This window comes from Erpetoichthys calabaricus, chromosome 2, assembly GCF_900747795.2.
Source record: "Erpetoichthys calabaricus chromosome 2, fErpCal1.3, whole genome shotgun sequence".
Classification (NCBI taxonomy): domain Eukaryota; kingdom Metazoa; phylum Chordata; class Cladistia; order Polypteriformes; family Polypteridae; genus Erpetoichthys; species Erpetoichthys calabaricus.
The window spans coordinates 164087693-164112455 of NC_041395.2; the positions used below are offsets into that span (position 1 = coordinate 164087693).

Here is a 24763-nt window from a genome sequence, read left to right on the forward strand (position 1 = left end):
TATATATATATGTATGTATGTATGTATGTGTATATGTGTGTGTATGTATGTATGTATGTGTATATGTGTGTGTATATATGTATGTATGTGTATATGTGTGTGTATATATATATATATGTATGTGTATATGTGTGTGTATATATATATATATGTATGTGTATATGTGTGTGTATGTATACAGTACTGTGCAAATGTTTTAGGCAGGTGTGAAAAAATGCTGTAAACAAAGAATGCTTTCAAATATGGAAGTGTTAATCATTTATTTACATCAATCAACAAAATGCAGTGAATGAACAAAAGAGAAATTTAAATCAAATCAATATTTGGTGTGATCACCCTTTGCCTTCAAAACAGCATAAATTCTTCTAGGTACACTTGCACACAGTTTTTGAAGGAACTCGGCTGGTAGGTTGTTCCAAACATTTGGAGAACTAACCACAGATCATCTGTGGATGTAGGCTTCCTCACATCCTTCTGTCTCTTCATGTTATACCAGGCACACTCGATGATGATGAGATCAGGGCTCTGTGGGGGCCATACCATCACTTCCAGGACTTCTTGTTCTGCTTTACGCTGAAGATAGTTCTTAATGACTTTGTATGTTTGGGGTTGTTTACCCACTGCAGAATAAATTTCGGGCCAATCATACGCCTCCCTGATGGTATTGCATGATGGATAAGTATCTGCCTGTATTTCTCAACATTGAGAACACCATTAATCCTGACCAAATCTCCAACTCCATTTGCCCCAAACGTTCAAGGAACCTCCACCATGCTTCACTGTTGCCTGCAGATACTCATTATTGTACCGCTCTCCAGCCCTTCAACGAACAAACTGCCTTCTGCTACAGCCAAATATTTCAGATTTTGACTCATCAGTCCAGAGCACCATACTTGAGTCGCTTGGTCTTGTTTCCACGTCGGAGGTATGGCGTTTTGGCTGCAACTCTTCCATGAAGACCACTTCAGGCCAGACTACTCCGGACAGTAGATGGGTGTACCTGGGTCCCTCTGGTTTCTGCCAGTTCTGAGCTGATGGCACTGCTGGACATCTTCTGATTTCGATGTGTAAAAAGCTTGATGTGTCTTTCATCTGCTGCACTAAGTTTCCTTGGCCGACCACTGCGTCTACAATCCTCAATGTTGCCCATTTCTTTGTGCTTCTTCAAAAGAGCTTGAACTGCATATCTTGAAACCACAGTCTGCTTTGAAATCTTTGCCTGGGAGAGACCTTGCTGATGCAGTATAACTACCTTGTGTCTTGTTGCTGTGCTCAATCTTGCCGTGACATGAAACTGTTTTCCACAACCTCACCTTGGTAGCAGAGTTTGGCTGTTCCTCACCCAGTTTTAAGCCTCCTACACAGCTGTTTCTGTTTCAGTTAATGACTGTGTTTCAACCTGCATGTGACATTGATGATCATTAGCACCTGTTTGGTATAATTGGTTGACCATACACCTGACTATAATCCTACAAAATCCCTGACTTTGTGCAAGTGTACCTATAAGAATTGATGCTGGTTTGAAGGCAAAAGGTAGTACACCAAATATTGATTTGATTTAGATTTTTCTTTTGTTCACTCACTTTGCATTTTGTAAATTGATCACAATAAACAATCATTATTTATATTTCTGAAAGCATTCTTTGTTTATAGCATTTTTTCACACCTGCCTAAAACTTTTGCACAGTACTGTATATATGTGTGTATATATATATGTATATGTATATATATATATATATATATACACAGGTCCATAAATATTTGGACAAAGACAACTTTTTTCTAATTTTGGTTCTGTACATTACCACAATGAATTTTAAATGAAAAAACTTAGATGCAGTTGAAGTGTAGACTTTCAGCTTTAATTCAGTGGGGTGAACAAAATGATTGCATAAAAATGTGAGGCAACTAAAGCATTTTTTAACACAGTCCCTTCATTTCAGGGGCTCAAAAGTAATTGGACAATTGACTCAAAGGCAGGGCAGGTGTGGGCAATATGTATGTGTATATATATATATATATATATATATATATATATATATATATATATATATATATATATATATATGTGTATGTATATGAGTGGGGCAAAAAAGTATTTAGTCAGCCACCAATTGTGCAAGTTCTCCCACTTAAAAAGATGAGAGAGGCCTGTAATTTTCATCATAGGTATACCTCAACTATGAGAGACAAAATGAGAAAAAAAAATCCAGAAAATCACATTGTCTGATTTTTGAAGAATTTATTTGCAAACGAGGTAGTCGTGCCTGTCAAGGACGGGCTGCAGGCGACTTTTATCAGTGTTGCAGGGTAAAAGTCATTAAGTGCAAAATTATTTGTACCATGATTAAATTTAGTAATAAAATGTTTTTTTGTTATTTGTGCCACACGACGAATCGGGATTCGAACCCAGGTGGACAGTAGGTGGTGTTAGGTCCTAACTTTGTTCCGGCATCCGGGATCGAACCACCGACCAAGGGTAGTGTGCACTCTACCACCTGAGCTGTATGGATCTTAGTTCCAAGGCAATAATAAACATAATGAAAGTTGTTTCTAGTTTAAGTCATGTATGAAAGTGTTACATGCCATAAAATGAACGACTTATCTTTATCAAAATAAAATTATGAATCATTAACACAATCAGTGCATACTTAACGAATACGTAAACTATGTTTATTCAAGTATTTAAGTGGATATCCCTTGGTACACTACATTATTGATGCAAAGACCATCTTGATCCTCGTGGCAATCTTTTCCAACTAAGAGCTTGATCTTCTTTCTTGAAGTTGCTCGAGATAAGGCAACATACAATTGACCATGAGCAAATACTGGTTGGGGTAAGTAAACACCAAGCTCTTGAACTGTTTGACCTTGAGCCTTGTTAATGGTCATTGCAAAGGCCAATTGTTCTGGAAATTGGCGTCGTCGAAGTTGAAATGGCAGTCCACAATCTTTCGTAACCAAAGGAATGCGTGGAATGGCAATAAGTTTGCCTTTGTGGGCTCCAGTGAGGATCGAAGCCAGCAAGCAATTTCGCTTGAGTTGTCGGACTTGAAGTCGTGTGCCATTGCAAAGTCTTTCATGTCCATTGATATTACGCAGCAGAATAATTGGAGAGCCAACTTTGAAACGCAATTTATGAGGTGGCATCCCAGAAATAGCAAGTGTGTTGAGAAATTCAACAGGATATAGAGATGCATCCTTCAGAATCTTCAACAGAATCAATCGATAAGTATTCTTGCTCTTCGCCAGGCAGGATATCAGTTCGACAGAGGTTTGGTTTTCAAAATCGATATTCAATGGCATCGAATTCGCAGAGGTTTGGTTTTGAGATATTATATTTGGCAATATATGTTGTTCAGAGGTTTTGTCAATGATTACCTAATCATAAAGTGAATGAGACATTTGTCCACCAAAAACATTATTTTTGGAAATAGTGTAAGCCCAAACAATAGCGTGTGACACGCAGGTCTCTTGGACAGCTGTTTAGGCTATCCAGCTTTTAGTTTGCCGCCACCAGTGCTCATAAGACTTCGCGACGGCAGCCAAAGCATGCCAACATAAAGTTAATACACTTAAAAGAGAAAAATCTTAAAGCATAATATGGGCTATTTCCAAATGTCAAAAGTACGCATCGTACCTTTTGTAAGGATAAGCTGCTTCTTTGACGGGGTCGTGGCATATGTAGCTACTCCCCAATTTGTCCATTAGGTAGAAATGCAGCATTTCTCATACACTATTTTGTAAGCAGAGTTGCTTGTTTTCTTTGCATAAACATATGACTGCTTTGGCGCAATGGTTAAACCGGCACCTGGTGATTGGCAGGTGGCTCCGCCTCTGGGGGACCACCCACAAAACACATGGAACCTAACAGGGGCACAGAAAACAAATCAGCCAATCAAAACACTGATGTAAACGTACCAACCAACCAACCAACAGACAGACATGCTGAAATATATATATAGATTATGGTGGAAAAAAGTATTTGGTCAATAACAAAAGTTCATCTCAATACTTTGTTATATACCCTTTGTTGGCAATGACAGAGGTCAGACATTTTCTGTAAGTCTTCACAAGGATTTCACACACTGTTGCTGGTATTTTGGCCCATTCCTCCATGCAGATCTCCTCTAGAGCAGTGATGTTTTGGGGCTGTCGCTGGGCAACACGGATTTTCAACTCCCTCCAAATATTTTCTATGGGGTTGAGATCTGGAGACTGGCTAGGCCACTCCAGGACCTTGAAATACTTCTTACAAAGCCACTCCTTCGTTACCCGGGCGGTGTGTTTGGGATCATTGTCATGCTGAAAGACACAGCCACATTTCATCTTCAATGCCCTTGCTGATAGAAGGAGGTTTTCACTCAAAATCTGACGATACATGGCCCCATTCATTCTTTCCTTTACACGGATCAGTCGTCCTGGTCCCTTTGTAGAAAAACAGCCCCAAAGCATGATGTTTCCACACCCATGCTTCATAGTAGGTATGGTGTTCTTTGGATGCAACTCAGCATTCTTTCTCCTCCAAACACAACGAGTAGAGTTTTTTCATCTGACCATATGACATTCTCCCAATCCTCTTCTGGATCATCCAAATGCTCTCTAGCAAACTTCAGACGGGCCTGCACATGTACTGGCTTAAGCAGGGGGACACGTCTGGCACTGCAGGATTTGAGTCCCTGGCGGCGTAGTGTGTTACTGATGGTAGCCTTTGTTACTTTGGTCCCAGCTCTCTGCAGGTCATTCACTAGGTCCCCCCGTGTGGTTCTGGGATTTTTGCTCACCGTACTTGTGATCATTTTGACCACACTGGGTGAGATTTTGCGTGGAGCCCCAGATCGAGGGAGATTATCAGTGGTCTTATATGTCTTCCATTTTCTAATAATTGCTCCCTCAGTTGATTTCTTCACACCAAGCTGCTTACCTATTGCAGATTCAGTCTTCCCAGCCTGGTGCAGGTCTACAATTTTGTTTCTGGTGTCTTTTGACAGCTCTTTGGTCTTGGCCATAGTGGAGTTTGGAGTGTGATTGTTTGAGGTTGTGGACAGGTGTCTTTTATATTGATAATGAGTTCAAACAGGTGCTATTAATACAGGTAACGAGTGGAGGACAGAGGAACCTCTTACAGAAGAAGTTACAGGTCTGTGAGAGCCAGAAATCTTGCTTGTTTGTAGGTGACCAAATACTTATTTTCCACCATAATTAAAAATTAGACAATGTGATTTTCTGGATTTTTTTTTCTCATTTTGTCTCTCGTAGTTGAGGTATACCTATGATGAAAATTATAGGCCTCTCTCATCTTTTTAAGTGGGAGAACTTGCACAATTGGTGGCTGACTAAATACTTTTTTGCCCCACTGTGTGTGTGTATGTGTGTGTGTATATATATATATATATATATATATATATATATATATATATATATATTAGCCAGTGTACCTCTTACTTAAAATGTTACCAAACGACAAGATTTTTTTCTGTTCTGAAAGATCAGATTGTTATTCAGTGTCCTACAGTCACAATATCTTAACTACATTTTCATGTTCCTACGGATGTTTTCTTTATTACCCTTGTAAGCACTGGCATTTTACAAATGGACTACACAGGCAACAAATGGTATCATTTTGGATTCAATATCTATCAACTTTTAGAATGCTGAATACTTGTAATATTTATTAGGAATATGAACAGAAACAGCAGTCAACATTTTACTGTCTGCTGCTTGAAGTAATCTTACATATACTTTTGTCCATGTAAACTGAATTCATTCATGCAGTACCTAGCCAGGGACTTGCCAGTATCCCACTTCCTGCCCAGGGTATCTCCATGATGCATTACAGAGTAGTAGGAAGATTGTACCACAGTAAAAATCTTGGTTCCAGAACCAGTGACCTACTTTTAGTGAAATTGGCTATCTATCTGGTTTTTTTAAACAGTCCGGCACAAGTTGTGGCTCTTGCCCCGTCCGTGAAGGTTAAGAGAGGTTTAGAAGGTTCTGTATTAATTGCCCCATTTTAATAATTTAATATTGGTTCATTGCACTTTATATATTTAATGAGTAATTAATACCTTAAAGTGCAAGGCTCTTCATTCAAATTTCTAGTTTAGCTGTATTATAATTTCATATATATTTATAAAATTCAGTTGCTTGAATGTCAAACCCTCAGGAAAAGTAATGCCAAAAGCTCATGCTAGCCATGTGGGAAAGAACATGCATATTATACCTGGCCAGTCAAATTCTTTGTTTACATTTTTTTTTTTATCATCTGTTCTTTGACAGAGTGACATTCAGCTATATAGAGTAAGTCAGATCTTCTTAGAAGAGACAAAACCATTTCATTTATATTATACTTTAAATCTAATTATGAGTTTCTATGTACTAATGTACTTGTTTTTAAACTCCTGACTTTCTGTTTCAGGAACCTATAATGCCTGTACCTCCAGCTCATCATGATCCACTTGAACCTGGTAAGGTATATTTTTATGCAAAATTGAATTGGAAAATTTGAAACTGCAATGTATTTTTTTTTCTTTTAAATGTAAAAAAAATCAGTAAAGCAAAAACATTGTTCTATAAAAATGCCAATGACTGTATAGGATAAAGTCACATAGTTTGTTTTACACCAATCTTAAAGCAATCATGACGTTTGATCCATTTAGAAGAAATATCCCTCTGCCCCAGCTCAAAGCTGTATGCATATTAGATAAAGGAGAATATTTTTTGATTATCAGAAACTTAGAAATAATATATATGGCATATGGGCTTTTCCTTCATTTTTGTTTTGCTCCTACATAATTCATTATTTTCATTACAGTTAAAAATTTAAAAACAATTACTGATTTAATTATTTGTGCTTTAAAGTATAACTTTTTCAACACTTTTCTAAATTTGTTTTTAAGATCCTTTAAAGTTATAGCTATTTTTGGATTGTTAAATTGAATTGATTTGTTAGATTTATGGTAATAAATGTTTTCTCTAAACATTTTTACCGTTCATGAAAAGTGCTGCAATATGTATGTGTATCTAATTATTAATAATAATCTGTTACCGTGTAGTTTTTGATTTAACATTTTTATTTTGCAGTTATTCCTTATAAATCAAGTCATGAACATCTAGATCATGTTGGAGAAGAAAAAGAGGTAATAAATGATTATGTTGAACTACATTTTTCAGATTTATGGAAGAAATGAGAGATGTTCAAGCAGTTTTATGTGGTCACTGTGTCTGTATAGAGTTAGCATGTCCTTTTTTGTTGTTTTGGGTTTTCTCACATCCCCAAAGAGTTATTTGTTAGATTATGTAATACAGTATACTGTTAAAAGCCCTTTTTTTAAGTACTGAGTGAGGTTGTGCTGTTTATATCACAAAAAGGATGTAATAGTATCTTACCCCCCAGTACTTAGTCTAAAGATAAAAATGGATACTGAATGAGGAGAATCTTCTTGTCTTAAGAAAATGCAGGTTAAGGAATGCCTTAATGGATGCATTTTAAAAAAAAACTGGTACAGTCAGAAATTAATTTCTCTTTATCATTTATCTGTCACTAAGCTCCTTGGTTAAATAAGTAGCCAATACCAAACCTCAGGTATTAGTGTATTAGGCAATTTTACATTTACATTTATTTATTTAGCTTACGCTTTTATCCAAAGTGACTTAACAACATTTGAGATACAATTGGTTACATTTCTTTTTGTTTTTCCAATTAAGACATATGCTAGGGAAATGACTTGCTCAGGGTCACACAGTGTCAGTGGTGGGATTTGAACCCACAACCTCATGGTTTGAAGTCCAAGGTCTTAACCATTGTTCCTGCCTGCCTATTTTATTAACGGAAGCTTAACTACTAGTGATTGCTGCTGTAGTTATTATGAGTTACACATTCATTGCACTAACACAGTTGCTATGGTAATTTTTTTTTAAGGAGCCAGGCACCGGAGATGCCAATCTCATTTAGTTTTGATAATGTTCGAGTTTATTTTTATTCATTTGACCTCATGCAAATATCTTAATTCCATTAAAAAGAACATTTAGAGAAATATAAAATAAAGCTTTTAGAATAGAGTTTGCAGGAAACTTTCATCTATTGTTTTAGGAATGTATTTCCTTTCATGTCAGCTTTAATTGTATTTTATGATTATACTGCAATCAAACATCACTAAACAGCAGGTCTGATGGTTGTTTGGATAGTTATAAATAAATCATCATCTGCCTGGGAATTATCAGAATAAAAATTTTCGATATTATCAAAAATAATTTTTATGTGTGTTAGCGTGTATATTTATTGTGATTCACTTTTGAAATATAATGCTAATTATTGTTTTTAATTTGACTCAAATTAAGGTTTATTCCAAATCTGTATGAACAAATATACGTTGGTCTCTTAAAAAACCTTAACCTCATCAATACAACATACTAAATCCGTTTTTAATAAATACCCTGGAAGTGTATTTTATTAGTCTCGGCATTGTCTGCTGTATCCTATTTTGTTTCTGGTAGGGCTGTCAGCCAAGAGATTAGATGTTTAAAACATATCATTTCAGTATATACACTGCCTGGCCAAAAAAAAGTCGCCACCTGGATTTAACTAAGCAAATAGGTACGAGCCTCCTATTGGATAATTACTGCATGGGCGATTATCTTTCAGCTGGCAACAAGTTATTTAACCCCAACTGGTGCAATGAGTTGCTTCTCATTTCTTAAACAACCATGTCGAAAGACACATCTCGTGGTCATGGAAAAGATGTTCGTCTGTTTGAAAAGGGTCAAATCATTGGCATGCATCAAGCAGGGAATACATCTAAGGAGATTGCAGAAACTACTGAAATTGGGTTAGGAACTGTCCAACGCATTATTAAAAACTGGAAGGATAGTGGGGACCCATCGTCTTCGAGGAAGAAATGTGGCCAGAAAAAAATCCTAAATGATCGTGATCGGCAATCACTTAAACGTTTGGTGAAATCAAATCGAAGAAAAACAACAGTAGAACCCGGGTCTATGTTTAATAGTGAAAGTAAGAGCATTTCCACACACACAATGCGAAGGGAACTCGAGGGATTGGGACTGAACAGCTGTGTAGCCGTATGAAAACCACTAATCAGTGAGGCAAACCGGAAAAATAGGCTTCAATTTGCTTGGGAGCATAAACATTGGACTCTGGAGCAATGGAAGAACATCATGTGGTCTGATGAGTCCAGATTTACCCTGTTCCAGAGTGATGGGCATCAGGGTAAGAAGAGAGGCAGATGAAGTGATGCACCCATCATGCAAGATCTTGGTGAAAAATGAATGCAACACTGGATGGAACTAAATCTTGTGACATTGCAGAAGCTTATCTAAACAATGCCACAGCGAATGCGTGCCGTAATCAAAGCTAAAGGCTGTCGAACGAAATATTAGAGTGTGTGACCTTTTTTTTTGGTGGCGACTTTTTTTTTGGCCAGGCAGTGTATATACTGTGTGTGTGTGTGTTTCCTCCTTTTTAATGCTCTGCCAGGCCTTTACTGCAGCGGCTTTCAGTTGCTGTTTGTTTGTGGGCCTTTCTGTCTGAAGTTTAGTCTTCAACAAGTGAAATGCATGCTCAATTGGGTTAAGATCAGGTGACTTCTTTACTTTAATAAACTCCTGGGTTGCTTTGGCTGTATGTTTTGGGTCATTGTCCATCTGTATCATGAAACGCCACCCAATTGGATGGAGTAAACAAATCAGGCAAAGGACAAATATAAACATTGCTGCTGAACTTCAGGAGTTATTGTTGCTGAGTTTTATTTAGTGGCAGTGTCAATATGGGAATAGATAGATAAAGTCACAATTCATTAGTCAAAATGTCTTTATCAGGAATGTTTTGGGCGTACTGTGTGTGTCATGTTTTCACGGGGTGTACATAAAGATGTCTAAAAATTTAGAATTACAAACATTTGAGCTAGTAATATATTACAAATACAATTGTTATTAAAATATGTAAGTTCACCATTTGTCCAAGTTTGATAACTAATTAACTTTCCCCAGATAGCTAATTAACTTTCCCCAAACCTTGTTAAATATTTTCCAGAGCAGTGACTTTGTAACATGTGTCTTTCTAAGCATACTTATTAAAATTAGGCCTAAAATTGAGGAGGATGAGGTGCTGGACTGAACCTAAAGGAGCTTTGAGCAAAAAAAGAGAGAGTACACCAACATATTGTCAGTTTTTGGATAATTATGCTCTTTTCACATTTAAATCCATTATCTTGGATTTTTGTGTTTAGTTTTTATTCATCTGTTTTGGAGTTTAAACATTAGTTAGTAGTAATCATCAAAGTATGCTCATCTCAAAGAGCTTTTTGATACAAAACATTGAATTACTATTTTAAATCTTTTAATAGAAACATCTCAAGAAGCAATGAGAAAAGCCATCTGTGTCTGTGTTTATAGGTAAACCTAAAATGCATTTTAAAGATGTTATAATGACATAGACATAATTGCAGCCCAACCTTTTTTTTGTTTTTTTGTTTTGGTCTCCCCCCAAAACCATTTCCTTTTCCCATGGAGCAAATAATATAGATATGGAATTTGTTGATTCCCCCACCCCCCATTTCAGCTTGGCAAATTCAAGAATAAAAATTGGTCAGTCATGGCTTATAATATTTGTAAGATATGTGCATAATTGAAATTGGGTGTACTGTCACATTTACATAGTGAAGTGAAATTCCTACTTGCCTGTTTGAACAATATGCAGCACACTGTCACGTTTCATGAGGGTCTAACTTTAAACGTGTTTTTAGTGAGATCTTACAGAGAAATGCTTACAGTTTGGAAAGAGTATGTAGTATGAGTAGGCATGTAGTATGTATGTTTTCCATCACTTTACATTAAATAAAACAGATACAGATAGGTAGGCCAATGGTAACATAAATATAGTAATGTACAAAATGAGCTCTTCACTTGTAATGATCAATTGTGTAACCTTGTCCTGTAACTCTTGACCTTAAACTGTCTCCCGAACTGATGTTTACTTTTGTAGAACTCTTTCATAAGTCGATTTAGCATCTGCTAAAGAAGTAAATGTAAGAGTCTTAAGCTCTCTAGATTTTTCTGCATGAATGTGTCCTGAGCTGAGCAAGCGCCACACCAACATATTGGAGATTAGTTATTATGGCTGTGTCTGGTCACACGGTCACAGTTGAACAATAACTACAGAAAGAACTCATCACACTAACCTGCGGAGTACCAGTGTTGATAAAGTGATGCTGCTAATCCGCTAATGATTCTGGTTAGGAAATTTAAAATCTAATTTCAAAACGTAGCATTAAAGGTTTGGTGCTATGTGAAAATGGAGCACTTTGAAATAGCAAAAAAAGATTAAAACATTTAATACCCTTTGGACACATTTCCCCTTGTGAGACATTATTTGCTGTAATGGATCTACAAGACAAAGTGGAGAAATGGACTAGAGATAAATTAAAATCAAATACAAGCAGTACATCACAGCTTACCAGAGTAACAAAATTGTAAATACCAGTGTCAGTTATATTATTTTTTTTCTGTGTGTCAGTTTGATTTATTATTAACACTATGTAAAGGATTAATCAGGTCCTCATTTCATTTACAGTATGTATTGCAGAAGGAAAAAAATGGAATATACAATTTGTGGAAAAATTCAGTAAAGGGATTTTTGACAAAAAATGTTGAGAGCAATTGCATTACTGCATGCATAACTGCATACATTCGCATATACTGTAAATATTAAATAAAAACAGCCTGCATTATAATCATTTTTTTCCCTCTCCTTTTTTAGGCTATGAGCAGCAGAGAAAGTGGCAAAGCTCCTAGCAGTTTAGGGCTGGCTGATTTTGACTTAATTCGAGTTATTGGTCGAGGCAGCTATGCTAAGGTTTTATTGGTACGACTGAAAAAAACTGAAAGAATCTATGCAATGAAAGTGGTGAAAAAGGAACTGGTGAATGATGATGAGGTAACTCACTATACTGTTTTCCTTTCATTTGTGTGAGTTTATGCTTCACAAGTTTATGGTATGCATGTTTATAATAACTTAGTTTACAATAACTAATATAAATGATCATTTCTCTGTTTTAAGACAGAAAAGATGCATACATAACCATTTGCTTTATATTTGCATATCTATGTTTTATGCCACTGCAAAATAAACAAAAAACACTCATTCCTTTTATTTTACTCATATAATTTATTTTAAAATTAATTAAATACTAATATCATCTCTAGCATCTGAAATCAGCAGGGCATGCTCACTTTGGTCTGCATTACCTGTTTTTGTGTGTGTGTGTGTGTGTGCGTGCGTGCGTGCGTGCGTGTGTGTGTGTAAAACATTTCTCCTGAAATTCATGATTAGGTGTTTGCCTTTTGTTGTTTAACCAGTTTAATTAACCTTTCTTGTTTGTCATTTCCTCAGGACATTGACTGGGTTCAGACAGAAAAGCACGTCTTTGAGCAGGCATCAAATCACCCCTTCCTCGTGGGATTGCATTCCTGTTTCCAAACAGAGAGCAGGTGGGACTTTCTACAGATATAACAGGCAAATAGATGACATTGTAGTAGAAAGTGAGAGACCCAGCAAAGCAAAAGGTTGCCTTTTTTCTTATTAAGTGTAATTTATGTTATGGTGTTGTGATACCCAGATGAAGCTCACCACTTCAAGTATTTGCCATTAAGGACTTTAACAGAATAAAAAATAATATTGGTGTAATACTCTCTGCAGTAGGTATTTTCACAAGCATGCTAAGCTATTCTTTTTTATTTCCTTTGCTGCTGGTTTTGAAACTACATACTGTACGTTCTGTAATCAATATGTGATTGATTATTTGACAACAATCACTTAAATTGAATTGTAAATAATCTTAATAGAGCCAAAATGAAGGCACTGATTCTTCTAGTAAAACTGGTCAATTCAGAAAATACTGGAAAGAGTATTTATCATATTTGAATAAGTCATCCTTGACACATATCTTGTTGATATTGAGCTTGAAGCTGGACAAATTTTGAGAAAAGAATCTTAGTATATATAACTGTCAATAGGTCTCATTACTTAATGGAATCAGGTTATTTATTTTTCTTTCCTATAGGCTTTTTTTCGTTATAGAATATGTGAATGGGGGAGACTTAATGTTCCATATGCAACGGCAGCGGAAACTTCCTGAAGAACATGCCAGGTAGTACATTTTTGTTTCTGTACGTTTTTTTTTTATTGAGCTTAATTTAATGTTCCAGTATTTGTGTTTCTGACATTGCAGGAGACGTCATTTAAAATCTGATCACTTTTTATATTGTTAGATGCTTACATTAATAATTTGTTTCCTTTAGAGATTGGCTATCTTTGTGATACAAAGAAGTCAAATACAGCCTTATGTTTATTATTTGCATTTGTAAAACTCTACTTTTCATATATTTACTTATTCATTTTCCATATATTCAAGAACATGGGCTCACTGCATTTTTTTTGTTCTTTTTTTGTTGTTTGCTTAGTTTCATTCATTCATTCATTTTCCGTATCTTATCCCAGGACTGTGTCACAAGTTCAACAGTCTTAGCAGTGATACCCATTCGTCCCTGTCCCCAGCCACACTTACTAACTTAAGGGTGATATAATCCTCAAAGTGAGCACAGGTCTTCCATGGGGTCTCCTTCCAACTAGTCGTGAATGTAAAACCTCCACAGGGAAGCATCTGGTTGGCATCTGTTTCTGATGCCAAAACCATCTCATTTGGCACCTCTTGATGTCAAGGGTCAGCGGCTCAACTCCTAGACTCTCCTGATGTCCGCTTGTTTCATCTCTTAGGGAGAGCCCAGCCACCATATTAAGAAAGTTCATTTTGGCCATTGTACCCACAATCTCATCCTTTTGGTCATTACCCAAAGCTAATTACCATAGTTGAGAGCAGGAACATAGATTGACTGATAAATCGAGAGCGTTGGCTTCTGGCTCAGCTCCTAGTTCAACACTACTTCGGTATAGCAACCGCATAAATGCACTCACAACCCCAAACCAGCAACTCACCTCCCACTCGGAGAGCACATCCCTTCTTTTTCTTACAGAGGATCATTGCCTCTGATTTGGAGGTGTCTGATCCTCGTCCCTGCCTCTTCAGACTTCATCACAAACTTCCCCAGTGCATGTTGGAGCTCACAGTCCAATGAAGCTAAATGGACCATGTCATCTGCAAAAAGCAGTGATGCAATTCTAATTGCATAATTTTATTTTAAGGTGCAACTCCCAATGGAATGCCAGTTATGTTTTTACTTTCCATAGTGATGCTTTAATGTTTTAGTATTATTACATTGAGTACTCTTTATTCAAAATGTGCTGCCTTAACCCTATTTCTGATTAATTCCACTATTGAATGTATAATGTTGTGTACAGTGTTACAAACCTCCTAATGCCAATCAAGATTTGTAAAAAATAAAGATGCAAAAGAATGTGGAAAATTAACAAATCTTTCTTTATTCAACATTTCTAAGAGCAGCTTATTTTTCATTTCTAATGATGTAACATAAATCTAATTTAATACTAAATATATACATGTTCCTTCACATAGGTTAGTTTTATTCCATATCATTTTGTAATTATTGTTGGTCTTAGTTTAACATTTGGTTACTAGCTTCAATGCATACAATATTTTGAGCCACTAATAGCCCTTTAGATCTAGTGAAGTTTTTTTTTTTAAATTGTTTTTGCATTTTCAGATTTTATTCTGCTGAAATTAGCTTGGCATTAAATTATCTTCATGAACGGGGAATCATTTATAGAGATCTTAAATTGGACAACGTGCTTCTGGATTCAGAGGGACACATTAAACTTACTGACTATGGCATGTGTAAGGTATGTTTCACGTTTCAACACTGTGACTAGTAAAGTGCAATATTTACCAAAAATTGTCAACATTAGCTAATTAGAAGGGCACATTAAACTTACTGACTATGGCATGTGTAAGGTATGTTTCACGTTTCAACACTGTGACTAGTAAAGTGCAATATTTACCAAAAATTGTCAACATTAGCTAATTTTTGACAAAGGATGTGGCACATGTTGTTTTGGAACAAGAGGATTAGGATGTTTACAGGTCTATGTTAGGTTCTAATAGGAGATTAGGAATTGGCAAGCAATGTTTGTCAGATTGGGATGCTCTTTTGGGAAAGGAAAAAAATCTGTCCTGGAAATAAATATTGCAAATTCTAGATTACATGCTTCACAAGTATGTGTACCAGTGACCCACACCAAACCTTCAGTTGCATGACCTCTACACTTTGTGCCCAACATATGGTCAAATGACCAGTCCCAAATGGTGGCATAAGTCAGTGCATGACTGTATAGCCTGTTTCGGGAGTGTCAAACTCAAGGGCCATGTTCTGGACCTTAGACTTTCAGGTATATCAGTCTGTCTGGTTAGGAAGCATTAGCAATTGTGAATCAAATTCACCTGCTTTGGTGCAAATGAAAATGACAACTGGTGTACTGGAGAGGTAACAGCAAGACAACACCCAAAAAGGGAATGTTTTTGCAGGTGGTGGCCACAGGCAATTGCTCTCTCCTTATCCTTCTTGACTGATACTCTAGTTTTGCGTTTTGCTATTGTACTTGTCACTACTGGTAGCATGAGATTGCACAGGTAGTCCAGCTTCTCCAGGATGGCACATCCATATGTGCTGCTGCTAGAAGGGTTGCTATGTCTCCTAGCACAGTCTCAAGAACATGGAGGAGATACCAGGAGACAGGCCTTTACACGAGAAGAGCTGGGCAGGGCCGTAGAAGGGCATCAGCCCAGTAGCAGGTCTGGTAACTGCTCCTTTGTGTGAGGAGGAACTGAAGGAGTACTGTCAGAGCCCTACAAAATGACATCCAGCTGGCTGCTGGTGTGCATGATTCTAAGGGACCGTCGTCCTCCTGTGGGACCTGTGCTCACAGCCTATCACCATGTAGTACAATTGGCATTCGCCAGAGGAATACCACAATTGGCAGTTCCGCCACTGGCACTCTGTACTTTTCACAGCTGAGAGCAGGCTCACACTGTGCACATGTAACCGACTTGATATAGTTTTGAGATACCGTGTTGAATGTTTTGTAGCCTAAAACAACATCAAGCATGACTGGTTTGGTGGTGGGTCAGTGATGGTCTGAGGAGGCATGTCCTTGGAGGGTCGCACAGACCTCCATGTACTAAGTAACACTAGGCTGACTTCTGTTGGCTGCCGCAATGAAATTCTCAGAAGCATTGTCACACCTTACACTGGTGCAGTTGGCCCTGGGTACTTCTTGGTGCAGGAGAATGCCTGACCTCATGTGGCCAGAGTGTGTAAGCAGTTCTTGGATGACGAAGGTGTTGATGCCATTGACTGGCGTACACATTTCCCAGACCTGCATCCAACTGAGAACCTTTGGGACATTATGTATCAGTGCATCCAACACTACCAAGTAGTGCTACAGACTGTCCAGGAGCTTACAGATGCTCTCATTCAGGTCTGCGAGGGACGCCATCCGCCGTCTCTTTAGGATCATGCCCAGAGACACTACTGAGTCACATTATGAGTTGCCATAATGAAATTCATGCAAATTGGATCAGCCTGTGATATCAAATTGTGATTTTCGGTGTGATGTTGAGTCCAACCCGCAATAGGTTGGTGATTTTGGTTTCAAATGACTGTTGTTACATCATTTTATTCTCAATGAATTACACAGTATTACTGAGTAATGACTGGTCTTATCACGTTTATACTACTGCAACTCACTTCTGGTAGGAGTATCTGCATGTGCTATCAAGCCAGATGGTCCAGAATGCAGCACTCAATCTAGTATTTAACCAGCCGAGACTGGCATATATCACACTTCACTTCAGGTCGTCAGTAGATTGGCTCCCTGTAGCAGCACTCATCAAGTTGAAATCCCTATGCTTGCCTACAGAGTAGTCATTGGGTCAACACCTGAATATATGGAGGCACTGGTGAAGTGCTATGCTCCTTCTTGCCCATTCAAGACTGCCAGGGAACAGAATCTGGTGAAGCCACATCTACGTGGCATAAAGTCTCAATCCAGACACCGAGCTGGTGAAGTGGGCTGCCCACCTCCATCCATACTGTTGACTCCCTCAATGTATTAAAGAAGTAATTGAAGACCCATCTGTTTATTGAATATATGTCTTATTTTTGGGGGGGGGGGATGGTGTTGGCAACTTTGCACTGCAATAATTTGTATTCTTGGCTATTTAAGTGTAATTGCTTTATTGATTGTAAATGTATGAGTTATTACATATTTTCACTTGTCGCAATCAACTTTTGCTTCTTGTCCTATTACACTTGCTGGACAAACAGGTCCTAGCCTAATGTTACTTGATAGTTTACCTCTTTTGTAAGTCACTTCGGATAAAAGCGTCTGCTAAGCAAATAAATGTAAATGTAAAGATATTCAACTTGAATATTTCGCTTGAGATCCGATGTGTGATTTAAGTGTTCCCTTAATTTAATGAGGTGGTCAGGTGCCATCAATTGTGATGCACGGAGTAATGCCAGTTTAAACAAATGTACTTTGCTTTAGCAACAAATTCTCACCTGTGTCTGGTCTGCTGCTGCTCTTATTTATGTACTGACAAAGGCACCCTTTACAGATGGTTTTCCAAATCCCAGGATGCAGTGCATTAGGCTTCACCGTGACACTCTTTAGCTGAATGTCCCTCTTTCTTTATTTTCACCATGTGCAAGTTTGTAGTTTTATTTCTGTTGTAGTACTGTGTTCTTCTCATTCACCCTTATTTTGTTATTGGACTGTTGCAGATTTTGGATATATTCAGTATCTATAGATTCCATAGATTTTTCTGTTTCTTCCTTTATTTTTTAAACACAGTAGATTGCCCTTAGAAGTGGTTTGGAGTGGTTTTTGGATCATTTATGTACTCATTATAAATCCTCACAATATGAGGAATCAAAATGCTCCAAGGCCGGAGTTCTGCCTGATCGCTGAACTGGGCAGCATACACTTTACATCCTTTGCATTTCTTGAATTGAGAATTTAATATATGTATATTATGTCATTATTATTGTTATTGTTGTTATTATATCTTATTATTTTTTTATTATTATTATATCTTAGTTGTAATGTGAACAGTTTTTGAAATAGGTGAAAATTATATAAAACCCCTGATTGTTAAACACAGCCTTTTTAATTAAATATATTATTTACATTTTAATCTGGTGTTCTGTTTCTAAAATGGAACTATCATCAATAAATTAACCTAAATATTATGTTATACAGTATTGATATATTTGCATATTACTTGTATTTACTCACTTTGTAAATAAAATATACTCAGTTTATAAAATGCTAAGTTAAATTTGTGTTCATTTGCTTAATATCTGCAGTAAATTGTTAGTTTTCCTTGGCATCATTTATTTAGAAAGGGGGAAGAGATGGGACAGAGGTACAGTGCATCCGGAAAGTATTCACAGTGCATCACTTTTTCCACATTTTGTTATGTTACATCCTTATTCCAAAATGGATTAAATTCATTTTTTTCCCTCAGAATTCTACACACAACACCCCATAATGACAACGTGAAAAACGTTTTCTTGAGGTTTTTGCAAATTTATTAAAAATAAAAAAACTGAGAAATCATATGTACATAAGTATTCACAGCCTTTGCTCCAAACTTTGTTGATGCACCTTTGGCAGCAATTACAGCCTCAAGTCTTTTTGAATATGATGCCACAAGTTTGGCACACCTATCCTTGGCCAGTTGTGCCCATTCCTCTTTGCAGCACCTCTCAAGCTCCATCAGGTTGGATGGGAAGCATTGGTGCACAGCCATTTTAAGATCTCTCCAAACAATGATGTTCAATCGGATTCAAGTCTGGGCTCTGGCTGGGCCACTCAAGGACATTTCACAGAGTTGTCCTGAAGCCACTCCTTTGATATCTTGGCTGTGTGCTTAGGGTCGCTGTCCTGCTGAAAGATGAACTGTCGCCCCAGTCTGAGGTCAAGAGTGCTCTGGAGCAGGTTTTCATCCAGGATGTCTCTGTACATTGCTGCAGTCATCTTTCCCTTTATCCTGACTAGTCTCCCAGTCCCTGACGCTAAAAAACATCCCATGATGAGCAGTGCCCGGTTTCCTCCAAACGTGACGCCAGGCATTCACACCAAAGAGTTCAATCTTTGTCTCATCAGACCAGAGAATTTTCTTTCTCATGGTCTGAGATTCCTTCAGGTGCCTTTTGGCAAACTCCAGGCGGGCTGCCATGTGCCTTTTACTAAGGAGCGGCTTCCTTCTGGCCACTCTACCATACAGGCCTGATTGGTGGATTGCTGCAGAGATGGTTGTGCTTCTGGAAGGTTCTCCTCTCTCCACAGACGACCTCTGGAGCTCTGACAGAGTGACCATCAGGTTCTTGGTCACCTCCCTGACTAAGGCCCTTCTCCCCCGATCGCTCAGTTTAGATGGCCGGCCGGCTCTAGGAAGAGTCCTGGTGGTTTCGAACTTCTTCCACTTACGGATGATGGAGGCCACTGTGCTCATTGGGACCTTCAACGCAGCAGAAATGTTTCTGTAACCTTCCGCAGATTTGTGCCTCGAGACAATCCTGACTCGGAGGTCTACAGACAATTCCTTTGACTTCATGCTTGGTTTGTGCTCTGACATGAACTGTCAACTGTGGGACCTTATATAGACAGGTGTGTGCCTTTCCAAATCATGTCCAATCAACTGAATTTACCACAGGTGGACTCCAATTAAGCTGCAGAAACATCTCAAGGATGATCAGGGGAAACAGGATGCACCTGAGCTCAATTTTGAGCTTCATGGCAAAGGCTGTGAATACTTATGTACATATACATTATTTTTAATAAATTTGCAAAAATCTCAAGTAAAGTTTTTTTCACGTTGTCATTATGGGGTGTTGTGTGTAGAATTCTGAGGAAAAAAATTAATTTAATCCATTTTGGAATAAGGCTTTAACATAACAAAATGTGGAAAAAGTGATGCGCTGTGAATACTTTCCGGATGCACTGTATTTACAGCTTCGTCTATGGCAGCAAAAATACTAAAGTCGGCCCTGGAGCTTATGTCACTTTTTCCACTCAGCACTGATTTTGCTTCAATGGCCACTTGCATCTTTCCTAACCTGCTGCAATCACCAAGAAAAGAAAAACTGATAGAGACAAATATGAGGTAGAGTATATGATTGTGATGAACAGAGAGGTACCTGTATGTCTTGTTTATAAGAAAATCTGGTGGGAGCTGTTTGTTTATACATTCTTGCTTATGTCAAGTATATAAAGTGTTATTTTTGTCCTTCAATAAAATTGGGTTAGACACTCCTGGTTTATTTTCAGGTGCCAAGGCTTTAGGTAAATACTTTCCTTCCCAACAACCACCCCACAATTTCCAGAAACACTTATAAAGATTGATATAATTTTTATGTAGCGTGCACATGAACTTCGGGATTACATTTTAGTAAGTTTTATAGGATTATTAATTAGGATTTCCTTTCCAAATTAATGTCTTGAGATTTATGTATTATTTATATTTGCAATAAACATTATCATTTTAATAAAGTCAACCACAAAATTAGCTTTGTAATAGAAGTTTTTTATGTATGTATACTAATTGCGAATTTCTATTTAAGACTAAAACCTCTTTCTTTTATATGTAACATACTCGATAAGGGGAAAACAGTCAACAGATACAAGTGTTTTTTTTATCTTGTAGGAAGGCCTACGACCTGGCGATACAACTAGCACCTTCTGTGGTACTCCTAACTATATAGCTCCAGAAATTTTACGAGGGGAAGATTATGGTAAATATATAAATGTGAAAAATGTGTAAACATTTCTTTATTCACACATATCCACAATATATAAATATAATTGTCTGTCAAGTGAGACCTTTTTCTGTAAATTAAGTATGGGTGTATGAAGAAATATGCAAGTATGTAATTTTGTCACTGTTTTAAAAACTTATTTGTTTAAATTATTGTTATCCATGAGTGATTTTGCTTTTTTGGAAAGGTTTCAGTGTGGACTGGTGGGCACTAGGAGTACTAATGTTTGAGATGATGGCTGGACGATCTCCTTTTGATATTGTTGGTAGTTCAGACAATCCTGATCAGAACACTGAGGACTATCTCTTTCAGGGTATGTGTCTATTTAAGGCTCCTGCTTTTACTGAAAAGTAATTTGAAAAAGCTTGCCAGTAATAATAATACTATTAAGTCCTTTTCCTGCTTAGTTATTTTTGATTGATTTTTGCTTTATTATGTAATGAGGAAAACAAAACCTGAAAGTGTTATTACTTAATAGTGATTTTTTTTTCAATATGTTGTATTCAGCTTATATATTATGTTTAGTCATACTTAACTATAAACTTTTGTTGTTTTTTTTTTTTTTGTTTTTTTTTTTGGGCTGTAGTAAAGGAAAAGGCTTTTGAGAGGAAGCTCTACACAATAGACAAATTGAAGGCGTTCATCTAGAAAGTATTTATGGGCATTGATGATAACTGAAATTTGTGTTTTACTAAGTGTCATGGTGTCAGGGACAGGTTCTAAGAATGTTGCAATGTTGATGGGACGACATTTTGAGCACCTGAGAGACTAAACATGACCCGATCAGTGCTGTTTACCTATTTAATACTTGTAAAATAAACAGAAATAATGAATAAATACTGCATACTTACTTTTGGCCCATCCTGTAGTTCAAATTCCAATAAGTAAAACTAAGTTCAGTCAAGAAGATAGTTGGTACAACATTCCAAACAAAAGCTTATTGGTGAGTTTGTAGGAATTATATGTAAAGAAAGCAGTTATTTTATTTTTGTTTTGTTCTGGTTTTTTTAAAAAAGCATTCTTCAATATGTTTTCATTTCAGCAGCCTGTAGCAAATTCTTAATCTGATACTGAAATAGAGCTTGATAAATTAATGAATTAAATATCTTGCAAACTTATGGGGATTCACTCCTTCACATTTACAAAGACACAAGAGAAAAAGTGTCCTGGAAATTGCTTAAAAGGTCCATGAGTACTGATATCGAAGTTGTTACATTGTTAATAAAATGCAGTCATTTTCCTACTGTACAGTATTTATTTTAGAATGTTTATAATAGAGTTGTATGCTGCACATCCTTTACTCTTCCAAAAAAGTTCTATGGTCACAGTTTAGTTTACATATCTATTGTAAATCATTTAACAGACTTTTAACATTTTTTTAAGTATGACATTAAAAATAACATATCATTGCCATGTTAAAAAAAGCTTGTAATATGTTTTATTAGATTAGATTTCATACATTTTATTAATCCCATGTGAAAAATGAAATTCATATAGCAGAAGAAACATAAAAAACAAGAATACAGACTCACAGGACAAATAATACATCCAATCAATCAATAAATAAAAATTTGAAAAACTTTTTATAAATTTTATTCAAAAAAATAACATTCCATGCGATCAGGTCTACACAATGAAGAAAGGTTAACATTATATACAATCAAGTCATACTTAACAAAACAGAATTCAATCCACACCCAATATAAAATAAACTTAAGTATACCAGGTGGAAGCATTGAATTGCCTGGTAGCAGCGGGCATAAAAGGCCCCCATTGGCATTTCTTAGCACACTGTGGTGGAATGAGCCTATGGCTAAACGTGCTGTTAAGAGAGTGTCTGTACAATATGCATACTGTTAATGGTTCTTTATAATGGATAATTAAAGTGTTCCCAACTATATTTCTAAGCACAAACTGAGGAGTAGTTGCTATGTTTTAAAGTAAAAAGACTGATGAAGGCAATTACTTTTGGCTCCTTGTACAACGTAATTGTGTATTTTATTTAAGTGTCATTAATGAAGAGTGCTTTGTAAATGAGGAAACAAAGCTTAATTTAAAAATATGTTCAAAAATTCTTGTGGTTTGTGTTAACATTGGTTATGGAGATTTTTTTTTTTTTTTTTTTAATAAGCAGCACTACAAGGTGTGTTGAGTTAGTGACCTGCTCTGCCCTGCTGCACACTATTTATACACAAGTATCTTCTGAACTAAAGCAGCTTTATGACAGAAGTTTTAATGTTTAGATTTGCAAACAGCTCTAATGCACAAACAGAAAACTACTATAAAGAGCCAAATGGCTTTCCAGTTGTAACTATGATATCAAATTGAAACTTTTGAACAGTTCAGGCTTAGGATCTACCTGTGAGCATATTTACTTAAGAAACACTGAATGAGAATTCGTAAATTGGTCAAGGCATTTAGGATTTCAGTTTTTAAAATACTTCATTTGAGTTTTCATCATGTACTGAATAGATAGCATTGTTTTTTTTATTTTAAATATTCATAATTGTTTTACCAGTTATTCATTCTCTCACATATTGTGTTTTTTCAGTGATCTTGGAAAAACAAATACGAATCCCACGATCTTTGTCTGTGAAAGCTGCTAGTGTTTTAAAAGGATTTCTAAACAAGGTAACATTTTCTTTTTGTCTTGTTTGAACTTAGAACAACTATTGGACGAGAAAGTTGCAAATATATGCATAATTTTATTATTGATAGTTCCATATGTAGGAATTTTTTTAATTAAAACATTTCATGATTTGCATTTCTTTATTTGTTTAAACAAACTGTTGTGTACATCAAACAATCTAGAACTTTTTCCTGCTTTAAAATTAACCTTTTATGAGCTAAGTAGATCGATTTTTATTTTCTAGGTTAACACCATCAAATCACATTTTTATGTATGTTTTACCAATAAACATTTTTTAAAGTTTGTTATACAATATTCTTTAGATTTATTACTAAACTAGTCCCCCAGTGTCACTCTTAAAATAATTTAATGTCTGCCATTAGGTTTTTAAAACATTAAATAATACTAGGGGGCTTCGCTCGCCAACCCCCCGGCTTGCACTACGAGCCAGCCACTTTACATCTCTGCCACTCGCGTATGTGGATTTCACTTTCACCAAACAACAAATCTTTTAATTCTCGCAGATAGTCCTTTTCTTTGGGAAGAAACACTACTTTTCCCTGATGACAACACAAATTAGACTACAGTATCTACAAGTCCACATACTTCTGTCATATCACCTATTTCCATATATTCTATCTCTTTTTGCTGTTCTGTTATTTCACCAAGTAATAATTTCCATTTGTTAGCGCTAATGTGATCTTTACTATCAGTTTTTTGAGACTTTCAAATTTTAGTACTTTCATAATCTCTAACCTGCTCTGCATGTGTATTGCACCAATGTTTTTGAACCTCTTTATGATGTTCTACTTTGTCTTCTACTCTGTCTTTTATTTCCGACCCCGCTTGGAGCTGAGAGCGCAGGAACTGTGTCTGACAATAAATAGCATTCATATGAATGATAAGTGATTGGACTGTGGGCGTGGTTGTAAATTTTTGAGAGGAGAGCAGAACTTGTCAAAATTTCTTGGCAAGAAGTCTTGTCTCGTGGGACCTGAAATTATCTCGTCCCAGGATTTCCTTTTATAATAGAGAGATATAAAAATATTTCACTAAATACATGTTTCTACTTTGTACCATAGTGTATATGAACACCGTTTGAATGGCATACCTGTAAATAATTCAACTTAAAGATTCTTCTTCTTTGCTTGTTATTTGCTTTTAATTAAAGTTATGTTAAAAAAATACATAAATAAAAGATGCTTCTTCAGATGTGTACAGTGCAGCCCAGAATATGACATAGCCGTGTAATAAACTGCAATATAAATTATAAAATACAAATTACCCTTCCCGTGAAACTAAATGATGTACAATAAGGTCGTA

The 24763-nt window shown here is 36.5% G+C and overlaps 1 protein-coding gene across 1 annotated transcript in view; it reads left to right on the forward strand.

Moving 5' to 3' along the window:
- Positions 1 to 24763, forward strand: part of prkci (protein kinase C, iota) — a 77453-nt gene that overhangs the window by 44430 nt on the left and 8260 nt on the right. Inside the window, exons 7-15 of the mRNA XM_028794727.2 lie at positions 6419 to 6467; positions 7084 to 7139; positions 11774 to 11950; positions 12407 to 12504; positions 13077 to 13163; positions 14695 to 14830; positions 20700 to 20787; positions 20999 to 21124; positions 23363 to 23442. Of these exons, the coding sequence (XP_028650560.1) occupies positions 6419 to 6467; positions 7084 to 7139; positions 11774 to 11950; positions 12407 to 12504; positions 13077 to 13163; positions 14695 to 14830; positions 20700 to 20787; positions 20999 to 21124; positions 23363 to 23442 (897 nt within the window). The remainder of the gene's footprint in view (positions 1 to 6418; positions 6468 to 7083; positions 7140 to 11773; positions 11951 to 12406; positions 12505 to 13076; positions 13164 to 14694; positions 14831 to 20699; positions 20788 to 20998; positions 21125 to 23362; positions 23443 to 24763) is intronic.